At 42.4% G+C, this 12773-nt stretch overlaps 1 protein-coding gene across 7 annotated transcripts in view; it reads right to left on the bottom strand.

Moving 5' to 3' along the window:
- Positions 1-12773, bottom strand: part of LYRM9 (LYR motif containing 9) — a 31073-nt gene that overhangs the window by 14927 nt on the left and 3373 nt on the right. For 4 of the 7 annotated variants that reach the window (XM_071575347.1, XM_071575345.1, XM_071575346.1 and 1 more), the window contains exon 2: positions 3278-3350. Coding sequence is in view for 3 of the 7 variants with exons in the window: in XM_071575342.1 (XP_071431443.1) it covers positions 57-65 (9 nt within the window). In the remaining 4 variants the exon portion in view is untranslated. Of the gene's footprint in view, positions 1-56; positions 103-1458; positions 3004-3277; positions 3351-12773 lie in introns of those variants that run through there. The other 3 variants (XM_071575342.1, XM_071575341.1, XM_071575344.1) reach the window with 2 other exon arrangements.

Raw genomic sequence — 12773 nt, 5'->3', positions numbered from 1 at the left:
TTTCTAAGCCTCTACTGTATTTTTATCATCCTTGGTGACAAGAACAAAAATATTACCTCTAACATCACCAGTTGCTCCTGAGGAGAGATTCCAAGTGCTTAGCTGTAAGAAATGAATAGTATTTTTCCAATTTGCTAAGTAGGTGCTGCTCACACGCCCCCAGATCACATCCACACTGAATTCTGCTGGTTCTCAAACACAGCTGATCTTTCAGAACTCACTTTAATTGCCACCAGGCTCTGATCAGACTCATCAGTTCAAAGCAAGCTCCGTTACATGCATAATTTATGCATTTAATTTCAACAGATCATTTTGTGCCCAGTTTTGAGAGGGCAAAAACTGTTTTCCATGGGGAAGCTGCTAATATTTTCTGAAGAACAATTTTAAAAAAAATATTATTTCAGAAGAGACATTACACTTTAAAGTAGTGCGAGAGAATGTTTGAAGTCTCCTACATTTGTTTGGGCAGCTACTCAGATTTTCTCTATGCCACAATCTCTTTGGTTTAGTGGGCTGAGTTATTGCTGGAAGGGGAGACAAGGGGGGACAACCTCAGGGAAAGGGCAGGCTCTGTGACAAGCTGGAGGGAAGCACAGCTCCCAATTACTTCAGCCCTCACAGAGGAACAAGGTGTGGGCTAACATGTCTTAAACCCACTTCACAGGGATCTGACAGTGCAAGGGTGTCTGTGTAAAGCAGAAGTTCATCAGCCTCTCCCTCCCATCACCCCTCCTCCACCAGAACTCCCTCTGCCCGCACCCCAGCCCTCTGTTGCTGTTCTGCCGTCACAGCCTTGATTTTCCCTTTCATGGATTTTTGCTTGAAAAAGCATCACTGCCTCGATTGTCTATTTTCAGCCTATATTTAAGAAAACCCTTTGGTTCCATTTGTAGCCACATCCTGTCTCAGCCTCCCCCTCTTTTTGTTCCTAAATATAAGGCTGATGCAATTTGATGTGACATGACAAAATAGCACATTTGCATTGGCAGAAACTTTCTCTCAGCAGCAGTAATTAAAGGGAGTAGATGAGACATTGCTGAAATTGGTGTTTATTTAGCCTGGAAATAAAAGGCTTAAAGATGTCTTGAGAGGGATGTTCGAGTGTGTCGTGACCATGAAAGTCATCGATGAGTGTCTCCTTCTATGGGCTTCTTTTCTGCCCAAGCAAATGGTTGCTCAAACAACATAATCGATTTAAAGAGAGTAAAAAAATACATCAGAGTTCTGTAGATCATATTCCTAACCAGTGAAAATTATTCAATGTGTTTCTTGGGATTATAAATAGTACCAGGACACTTGTGGTTACATGTAAAACAAGGTCAGACAACCTCTAACTTCAGAGCACAGGCTCTCTCAAAATGAGAAGAGAACAAAGTTCTCATTGACTACAGTCAGAATTAGCTGCTTAAACACCTGAATTTTTGATCTGAGATGCAGCAGCAGAGGACAGGTACTCACCTGCACCAACAACACAGATTTTGGTTAATAGTCAAAGACAGGAATCCAGAAATGGCAGCCTGAATACCTGTGACTTCAAGAGGATTCACACAGCAGATTAAAACACACGTATTTACAAAACTCATTAAATGATTTCCTGTGCCTGGTTTTGCTGAACGGATGCACTGCAAACATCTGACAGGGTCAGGCACTGTCAGCCTCCTGCACTCTGTTCCATTATGAATGGCAGCAGTAGAAGGCAGTGGTGGAGGGAGAGCAATGTTTGGAAAGTGAATGGTTTTTCTTGATTTCTAGAAGGTAAGTTTAGTTTATTTAATCCATACGAAGAATTCAGGGAACGGTCTGGTGGGTGTTCCACAGGCCCCAGGGTTTAGCAGACATAATATGGTTTCAAGTGGAACTTCTGCTCTCAGAGCATCTTCCCTCTTTCCTTGTGCACACAAGGCTATTCTTCAAAACCCATCTGTGATCAGCCTAAAACCAGGAGCCCACATTTCGAGCAGGCTCATTTCCATCCTAACACAGATGGCACCAAGAACAGGGCAGGCCAGAAAAAAATCAGTTTGCATATTATGCTTCAGTTTTTATGGGTCAGATTACCATTCAAAGCCATCAAAATGGCAACCCATATGTGATGTGTCTGCCATTGGAACTGAAGTGATACACCATCATAATCTGCACGGAGTTGGTTACAAAAGGTTTGATTAACCATTAATTAACCTCCGATACTTAAAAGACATTTGCCTTCCCAACAGAATTTTGGTTTTGACAGATCAATAAAGTAGCTCTAGTGAGTCAAAAAGGAAAAGACGTTATGGCATCTTCATCCCTGAACAACTGCATCAGCACAGCTCTCTTGGCAGAAGGGAGTTCAGCTTCTGTGCCAAATATTCGCTCCTCAGTGAGCCAGGTGCAGATGTTGGCTGTGTCATCTGTTCCAACTTCTTTGTTCTACAAGCCAGAAAATTGTTCCCACAGCTTTGGGGGGAAAATGGGGATATGAAGAGCTCTTTGCATGTTTTCATTGGTGGCAGAATATCAGCTGTTTTCTCGTAGAAATAAGAAATATGTCGTCAGCATCTGTAACTCTCAGAGAGCTGTGCCCTAAGGATCCTGAAGGGATTCTGCAACGAGGCCAAAGCCATGGCATTCTGTTTCCAGTGTCCTGCCCTGCCTTCCTGCAGTGCCAGCTACAGCTGATTCCCTGTTCTAGGGATGCTCCAGAAGCCATGCTGGTACAGGGACAGGCTTTAAGGCAGGCCAGTCTCTCCTGGGAAAGTCTATTGAACAGTAAAAGGGATTTAAAATCTCCTGCTATGTTATCACAGCACGTGGAGATCAAACAACTGTCCTGCTAACTGATGGCCAGGGCCACCACTCCGTGTCATTGCTCATGGGAACATTCTTCATTTACAAGATTTTTACCCCTGACCTCTCCACATGATATTTTGGTCAACGCTGATACCTGAGGTGTTTATTCTCAACCAGATATATTAGACACAGCAACAGAAATTCCCTCCACCATGCCAAGATTCCTGATCTAGTGGTAGCCCTTGCAGAAGTATGAAAATATTGTTTCCTTTTGTATCTTTACTGGCAATTTGCAATTCAAGTTCTGCTACTGGACTGGAGACAGGGTGTTTCTGAATACAAAAGGCTGTTTAGAAATATTTCCTCCAAACATGTACAGTTTATATATGAATTTTCTACTTACTTAATTCCTACCATTTCTTTATGATGTGGCATTTTCACCTTTTTTCCTGTGTGAAGCCAACATGCTCCTAATGATTCCCATAAAACAAATAAAAAATTCACTTACAGCATCCAGAGCAAAGGAACTTTAATTATCTTCACAGATTAGGTCTGTCCAAGTCCAAAAGTAAGTGAGAGACCTGCAGAGAAGAATCAATTTTCATTATCTGCTTCTCCTCAAACCACTGCTTAAAGTGCCATCAATAAAGAGGTGCCAAGAAGCCAATCCATAGCCCAGTTTATCCCTGTGGAATCTGTGACTTTTGTCTGACCAGTTACATCAGACATCAATGCACAACCTTGACACGAACAGGTTATTGCTTTCAGTCATCTACTCAGAGAAACTTTAATAACTATACACTACAAAAAGATTGAAGCAGAGAGAAATTCCACAGCACTCGGTGGAACTGAACCTTCAATATTTCTTGATAAAAGTTGCTGGAGGTAAAGCATTTACTTCATTTAGCGAGGTTTATGGTTATAGTTTCTAGCACTCAGAACTCTGTACAATGATACAGTAATTACTTTACAGTATTCTTTTAAACACATTTTAACTGTATGTCCCACATTGCTTCAGAATTGCACCCTGCTGTGGTTTCTGGAGGACTCTCATCTGGCTCCTGACAGGAAAATTCAGGTGTCTGTTTCCCACCTGTCTGACCTTCCAGTGATCTGCATGATTTACTCCCCTCCCAGTGGGTTTGGCCCCAAGAAGACACTGCTTGGACCCAGGGGACAATTGACCTCACACAAGAAACTCCTTTTTATCGAATACTCAATTGTACAGTGAGTAAAGGAAATGAACTCATTCTCTAAAGCCAACACTGATTTGTTTATTTAGAACCCAGTCTAAGGTTTGTTCAAGTCAACAGAATAGATTGCTCAGACTATCCAAAGTCATCTGGATCAGGTTTTATCTCAAATCCTTTTGCAGAGACTTTCAAAAACTACATGAAACAAAGTCCTGGAAGATAACAATGACAGAGACTCCAAACAGATCTGTTTTGCCTCCCTTTGAAAGATGCAAGTCTTTGAAAAATCTAAGGCAAAACTCCAAACTCCATTTACAAACACAAGGATCAAAGGTAATGGTTGTCATGGATGACATTTTTTTCTCCAAGTATTAATAGTATCATAACTTGGAGACACGTGATAGCTGACAACAGCCTGGGATGTTCAAGTTTTGGTCTCTAATTTCAGCACTTTTATTTGCCCTCTGAAGGCTGTATCAAGATGCCCACAGGCAGATTTCCTGTAACAGGCAATGTGAAACAAATATCCAGAAGAACAGATGCAGATTTAAAAGCTCAGCCTGAGTCTACTGATGCTTTCTAGCTCTGGTATAAGAACTGAACACCCAAAGCTGCCTTATTGTCATCCATTGCCTAAATTGTCCTTTCTGACAGCAGACAGGACCTCTGGTAGCTATCTTGGCTCAGTCCTGCAGAAAAGACCTCTTAGCATTGTTAATTAACTACAGATTCCCACCCGCAGTTCACTCTCCCACCAGGACACTCCTGTGCCCTTTCAGAAGTGCCCTGTCCTTCACTGTTAACTTGTAGCCAAAGTAACACCCAAAGACCAACGCAATTAACTTCTTAAGCTGATATTCAAACCAGCAGTTACTGCTATAATTCACTTATCAGGCACCTTGGCTCAGAAAGCTTTCCAAGTCTACTCCATATATGCCCACCTGAGCTTTGGGAACACAGTAAGATGATTGCTCTACTTCAGTGATAAAATATTGCTTAAGGTCTAACTTAAATTTCCACTTTGGAAGCAGAAGAGCCTTTTAAAGAAAAGTTACTTCATGTCAAACTTGAGGTTCCTTTGTACTATCCAAGTGTATAAAGAGCACTGACATAAATGTGAATTACACTCATAACATGGTTACTAGCTGGTATAAATTAGTTAAAGCCAATAATCTCCAACTTGCTGTGCTATTTTTATCTGCTCCAAGCCCAGTGCCTTCTCTTGATCCCACAGTACAAAGCTGACCTGCACTCAATCCCTTCTGCGCATCAGGCTGGTCACAAGACTTCTGGATGTTGATACACCACCATCAAACAGCTGCAGCCTGAACAATGTCTGCATGGCACTGTTTATTTTAGAATATAACCTTTAACAACAATGAATAAATTTCTAGTGTGCCCCCTAAAACACATTTGAGAAAACACAGGCTTGCTTTCCATGTGCAGACAGACTGCCAAGCCAAATGTGGAGCCCGTGGTCATTCCTGTCTATGACGGAGCAACATTTTTGTTGCTGTGCAATTTCTTATTTATCCTTTATCATACATGCTTGCCATATCCAAAAGGACTACAAAAATGCTATCTGTAAAGTCTTTACATTTTATTAAAGTGATTGATAAAAATTTACTAAAGGTAAACAGTATAAATCTGCTGTTCCCAACACGCCAAAACTTATTTATCAGTTTGTCTGTGTGGAAATTTGCCTCAGTGGGCAAAGATCAAAGCCACACACACATTATTTTTCAGACAGTTGCCAGTGTTTGTGGAAAGATGAATTCCATTTATTGCAACATCCTCCTGTCTCTGCACGCCACAACTCTGCTTCCCACTGGTGTGAGAAAAGGATTGGGCAGAATCAACTGACCTTCTCACACCTTTCTTCCCCAGCACAAACTGGTCAGCTTTTACTGGGAGAAACATTTCCATAATAATCCGACCAGACTTCTCCCTCATTTGTTTGCAATGAAAGAGTTAATATCTGTGACCCAAATATGGAGACCCATTTTAAACTTGCTGAAAATTGCTTTTTAATCCTAGCTCTCGAGGATTTCCTTTGAAACCATCTGCCATGCACGCTGGGTACTCTTTGCCTGTATATATGCAGGATTACTATAATATGGATTCTTTTGTGTAACTTAATACATTTCAGCATATTAAAAAATTAGTTGAAATTTCCATTCTTTTCTGATTTCAACTGTATGCCATAAAAATGACAGCAAAAGTCAAAACCACTGACAAGTTTGTGGTAAAGCCAACACCCATATTTATCTTATTTACTGCAGTATTTACCTTGCAATTCTAATATTTAGTCAGTCTAACATTGTCTGGATTTAAGCAAATAGTTATGGGTTATTTAACTAACATAACTTATGCACATGCTTAAAATTAAGTTCAAGGCTTTTGCTGAATAGGGATGGATTCAAGCACGTGCTTTCCCATGCTTGTATTTCCCATGCTGATTTTCAAGACATGCTTCATATCATAATAATATGAGATCAGAAAATATTTCCAAATATTATTTCAAACCTATTGTCCAAAAGTTTTTTTCTATTTTATTGCTATGAACCTTTATGCAATTGATTTTTTATAGTACAAATAGTGAAGAGAAGGAAAAAAGTCACACTCCTAAAAAACTGAATCTCAGGATTGGCACATGCAACCATATCTATTTGAGCAAACATCCAAAACTTAAACCAAAGCAAATATTTTGCTTCCTATCACAATAATCACAGCCAGAGTGATTGAAATAGCAAACATTCAGCAAGCTACGTATAGAATCAACTTATTGGATCAACTATAAAGTTAAAAAAAACACATTGAAATTGCAGCACAATTATTGGGCATCTTCAATGTGAAATATTTTTTAAATATTGTGATTTGCTGCAAATATTCAGAGAACAGAAAATAAGGATAATTATTTGCTTCTTTTAATCACATAATGTGACACAGACTTTTGGCAGACAGACAGGCCACAGCCTGTGAACTTCTTTGTTCCCTGTAAACACACCTGAGAGCACCAAACCTGTGCATGGGCTTCGTGAACAGCCCTCAGAGTCCTCACTCACCCTCAGGACTCGTTTCACAGCCAGTCACCCAGGGTCTAATCCAAGTGAATGGCAATGCAGGATCCTCCACCAGAACATTCCCCTCCCAGCCAAAGGGAGGATCCCATTCCCTTTGATGCCATTTCCCTGGAAAGGAGCAGTGTCAGATGTGATTAATACACAGGACAAATCTACACATGCAGATGTTGTAAGAATGTATAGAGAGGAAAAAACAAGCAAATTATTCTGTTTTAGCAGCAACAGATGTTGAAGCATCATCCTGCAGACATGTTACTTTTAATGCAATACTGCTCCTAAAGTGGGGGGGACAGAATCAATGCCCAATTACTCAGTTATTTCAGGGTTTCCACTTTAATGAGCTTCCTGGATGGTTTTGTCCTTTTAATTTTCCTCCACTAATAATCTGATCAAATTAGTTTTGTCTAAAACATCAGCAAAAAGAAAATCAGCTGTCTAAAAAAATCCTAAAACTGCTGGTAGCAAGTTCTTAAAAATGACACGTTACATGTTGTTTACTTCTGTATTAAAAGCATTCCCAAGATCCTGTGGCACTGCTGGGATTAGACTTGAGTGACTGGAAACAGCTTCATGTCCCGACACATCTGCTAATGGCAAATGGACAGTAACAGACTAACAGTGCTATGGCATTTGCAGACACATCAGTGCTGGAAAAACAACCAAATGCAGAATAAATAGATTAAAGCCACCTTTCTCTGGCTAAGGGAGGGCTTAGGTGAAGCCTGGCCTGTGTTCCAGCTGTGGAGAAACCTGCTTTTCTGCTAGACTGCATTTGCCATTCACGTTATGGACAGAGCCATAGTGACTTCTCACCTCAAACCTGGTGAGGGATGTGAGGAGCTGGTGACACCAGGGATGGCAGTGGGGCCACTACCATGGCCACAAAGCTCAGCCCTCCCCTGATGTGGCCCCTCAGACACAGCACAGGCACCACCCCAGCCCCAAGCCCCAAGCCCAGTCCTGTACACCCTCTGGAGTGACGCAGTGCCAAGGCTGGCACCAGGGGCAGGGCCAGGATGGCATGAGATGGCCCAGCAAGCACAGACGTGAGGACACCCAAGGGCTCTCTAAACAGCAGGAACCCAGGGACTGGCCAGCTACTGACCAGCAGCAATTCAGAGAAGCTGCCAGGAAATGAATGTGAAGATTTAGATACTGTACAGATCCTGTAGGATCTACTAAGCAGCATAACATCACATTGCAAAACCAAGCCTTAAAGAATGTTGGAACAAGAGCCACCTCCTCCCTATCACACTGGCATGTAATGCTGCTACAGTGGCTCCTGCCATCTCAGGTTCAGTCTCTGTGCAGAGTGCACCCCCCCTCCTCAATGCCAGGCTGCCACTGGGGCACCCCAGAGTGCCATTTACTGAATATTTATGACCCACTTCCCTTCACACTGCATTACATTGAATAGCACTAAGAACAGAGGGCAAAAGAAAAGTTACTGACAACCTTCAGGATGCCTGGAATTCCAACTGATACACATTTCAGAGAGTGCCATGACAGCAGCAGCAGCCACAACACACCGACACACACCAGCTCCAAGCCAGTAGAATCATAGAATCAATTGGGTTGGAAAAGACCTCCGAGATCATCAAGTTCAACCCTTGGTCCAACTCCAGTCCCTTTACCAGATCATGGCACTCAGTGCCACGGCCAATCTCAGTTTAAAAACCTCCAGGGATGGGGAATCCACCCCCTCTCTGGGCAGCCCATTCCAATGCCTGAGCACTCTCTCTGCAAAGAATTTTTTCTGATCTCCAACCTAAATTTCCCCTGGCAGAGCTTGAGCCCGTGCCCCCTTGTCCTATTGCTGAGTGCCTGGGAGAAGAGACCAAGCCCTACCTGGCTAGAACTTCCCTTCAGGTAGTTTTAGACAGTGTTGTACCTCAGAGCCCTGCACCTCTCAGATGACATCCTCCATCCTAAGTATTTTCTGAATAAATTTGCTTAGCTCTGCCTAACATGGCCCCTCATTAGTACTCCGTGAAATCCGTACACAATTAATATCCCAGAAGGAGCTAAAACTCCCCATATTTCTGCAAGCACATGTAAACCTGCAGGATTTCAATAACTGCCATGTAAAAAATGTATTTCACAAAACATATTTCACCACAAACAAATATCCTCACCAAAAAAAGTAAAGAAAAACCCCCAACAGCCATAACTGTTTACAGAGCAGCTTTCTTACAACTCACTGGTCCCCCAATACCACAGGAATTAGTGAGGCAGAACTAATTGATACAAATCTCCTGAGGGGAGTGTTGCTGCTGGTTATCTCGAGATGAGAAATTTAGTCCAGAAGGATAAATTGGACAGACAGCTGAAAAGCTTTAGTTCTCCTGCTAGGAAAGGAATTGATCCAGTAAAGAAAGCCCTTAAAGGGATATTAACCTGTCAAAAAGCAGGAATAGGAAAAACATTAGTAGTCTTAAAACAACTGAGAGAACTCTGAAAACTTCATGTTTCTATCAGTACAGTTAATTATTTCTACCTTCACACAAAAGATGAAAAACCCAAGATGTTAAAATTTTAACATTTCTCCTAGTTAAACCTGTGATATGAATATAATTATGAAACTGTTTGCTATAAAAATCCCTATTCTATATTTAGTGTTTTCATTTTTGCATCTAGCACTTATCAGTTCCCCTTCCACCACATCCAAGCAGAATAAAAGTATTCAGACATTTACAGACCTGTAGAAGATTCTCTTCATGATTAGCTTTACTGCTCAATTCCTCAATTCCATTCATTACAATCATTTTTTGATAAACAAAGTAACAACAGTTCAAGTGTAAGTCACATGTGCAGCCTGCATTTTTTGCTCCAAAATGTGCACATATGCAAGATTTATTTTCCTCAGAAACATCTGATTTCAAGTATAGGATTATGAAGCAACGACACAACAATGAATTCTCAAAATGTGCCTGTAATTCACGGAGTGTTAGTTCATCTGCACAGCTTGTGAAGTTGTGGGACTACAGGACACGAGCCCTGCAAGGTCCTCAGAGACAGAGATGTCACAGGCCAGCAGCTCCCACTGCCCCAGCTCCTGCGTTCTGCTGCTGGGCCCCAGCTCTGCCTGCCAGGAAATCAAACACCTCAAACCGGCTGAGGGTGGAAAGATCTCAGCGAGCACTCTCAAACTGACCAAACTGTCCATGTAGGACACAATGCCTGTTGTCTGTGTGACCACAGAGACAGAGCTCCTGTCACCCAAACCAGAGACTCCCAGGTGACAAGGAAATGAAGATTTCCAACCCTGTTCTCTTCCTTGGTGAGTAGGTTTGAATCAAGACAGAAACTGAACTCCATGACATGTGAACTCCATGCTGAGTTAAGCCAGTCCAATGTGCTCACCCAGCCCAAGACTGGGGTGTCAGTTCTTTGGCTGCTGTCAGAGATTTGTCCTGACTGAGAACCCTCCAGAGCTTTATCTCTGTGCCTGACCTGACACCCACATTACAGAACGTGGTAAATCAATAATTGTGCATGTGCACACCATGCAAATTAAGCCAGTGTAGTTAATCCATTAATATTAGAGGTATGCTGCAGAAAACAAGAGACTTGAGCACCAGGCAGCACCCAGAGAATGCACCCAGCCTGGGACAGACTGCACAGGGCTGGAACCACAGGGGCTCTCCCATCACACAGCAAACCGTGTGCCTGAGGGGTGTGGTATCCATGTGTGTCACATCCCACCAGCTGGGAATCTCTGCTCTCCACAGAGACCTTGGCTGCCCAGACCTTCAGCCAGGGTAATTTAGAGCATCTCTACTCAACTTGTGGCTTGGCATTACTTTTAGCTGCTGGTTTATCCGGAAACAGCAGATCATGGAGAAGAACAAGGTCACTCAACACGTGTCACATTTAAACAAGCAGCAGAGATGCAACTCTTGGAAAAGACATAAATGTACTGTCACACAGAGTCTAAAATCATGCAGGGCTTTTTGGAGACGAGGAAAAGGAAGTAGCCTGCTTCTCTGCCCACTCCTAAACCCATCATTTTGAGATGCTGCCTGCACAAGGACAAGTGGCTCATGGTGGTGTTTTCAATTCTCCACCTTCTAGGGAAGATAACACACTGCAGAGCTATTTTAAGAACATCTCATTCACAAAGGTCTCCAATTCAGTCTTCAGAGACAGAGAAGATTTTCTTGCTGCTTCAACATCTTTACTGGCATGACATTTGCTTCAGAGGGAATTCATTTGCTGTTCCAACATCAGAATGGAGCAAGAGCAGCTGCCAGGAAAGGGATAAAAGGAAACACTGGTGACAAAGAGCAGCAGGGTCATTTCTGGTGCAAAGAAATATAGAACAGAGAGAACTGCAGAACTGTCACTTTCTCCAGAAAACAGTGGGGGATAAAGACCTCCCCTCTGCCTCCTGCAACTGGTGTTTAGCAGCAAGGAGGAAAATGAGACAAAAAGGTCTAAACAATCCAGCTGAAATCTTTAAATGATGAATTAATACAAACTAACTGTAAGGACGTGAGCACTCCCACTTAAAGCCAAGCTCATGCCTAAGTACTGCAGTGAGGAAAGAATTCAGTAACCCCTTCAGAACTCACAACAGAAAATGCTTCTGGCTAGAAAGCTCTGCAGAGCATGAGTTCAGTGTTTGGGAGATGACAGTCTTGGGGATGATTTCAAGGCACAGTGTTAATCCTGTCTGTCATATCTGTATGTGCAGCACAGTGGACAGACCCGGGGCAGGGCTGTCAGCCACCACATCCCACCACAAACACTGCTCTGCAAGAGCCACACAGGGCTGACAGGGCAGGGAAGGAATGTAAGTGCCTGTAGAGTCTGATGTTCAACCTCAGAGAGATGCACAATCTTAGATGACACCATCTGTCACTTACACCAGTTGTCCATGACCCCATCCCAGGCACATCAGTGCTGCCCTGCTGCAGGAAGCACCACTCCATCCTTTAATCACTGTCCAGGGCAGTGCCACATTCCCACACTGCTGCTTTAAAGACTCTTGGACAACGTGCCTTTTGGCCTGACTAACAACCTTGCACTGGGCCACTTGCTTGGTTGGACTACTGGATTTTTTTCCCCTCCATCTTATTAAAACATTGCCCTGAGTAGGGCAGGGATTTGTCCCTCATTCCACAAGATGAGCAGATCCTTGCCCTCCTCCTAGATGAAAACATATTGCCATCCTTGCAAACAGCAAGACAGAAACCTTTATAAATAACCAAAATTAAACCAAAATATTCTCTCCCCTGCTTCTCACTGCATTTTGTTAATGGAGTAATTTATTCTTTTCCAGTTTCATAGAGAAAAGGTTTTAAAGACAAAAACTCTGGAAAATTATTCTTTGCAAAGAAGAGGAGCAACATACTCCAACAGGAATTTTAATCCCGTGGTATTTTCATGTATGTTTATTCTGTTGCATGTTAGGATCACATTTTATTTAGAGCAGGGTATTTATCTGACTGACCCAACTCCCTCAGATTCACAGGCATTAGCACCATGCTTGTGACACCTTAAGGGCCCCAGCATTAGGATTTATGAATTAAATATTTCCAAGGTGTCACAGAACACTGAGGAGTGTATCTGCAGAGTGGTATATCAGGGTATGTGTGGGCTTGTCAAACACCCACATGATAAATCATCAATAGTGCAGCTCAGAGCACCCCTTTTGTGGATCAGAGACAAATCTGTGCATTTTATTATGCTTTGTTCCACTTAATTTAACTTTTTGCTGTGTTAA

This window comes from Pithys albifrons, chromosome 21 (assembly GCF_047495875.1).
Source record: "Pithys albifrons albifrons isolate INPA30051 chromosome 21, PitAlb_v1, whole genome shotgun sequence".
Taxonomy (NCBI): Eukaryota; Metazoa; Chordata; class Aves; order Passeriformes; family Thamnophilidae; genus Pithys; species Pithys albifrons.
The sequence above is the reverse complement of the archived record's forward strand: the minus strand, read 5'-3'. Positions and strand labels throughout refer to the sequence as shown.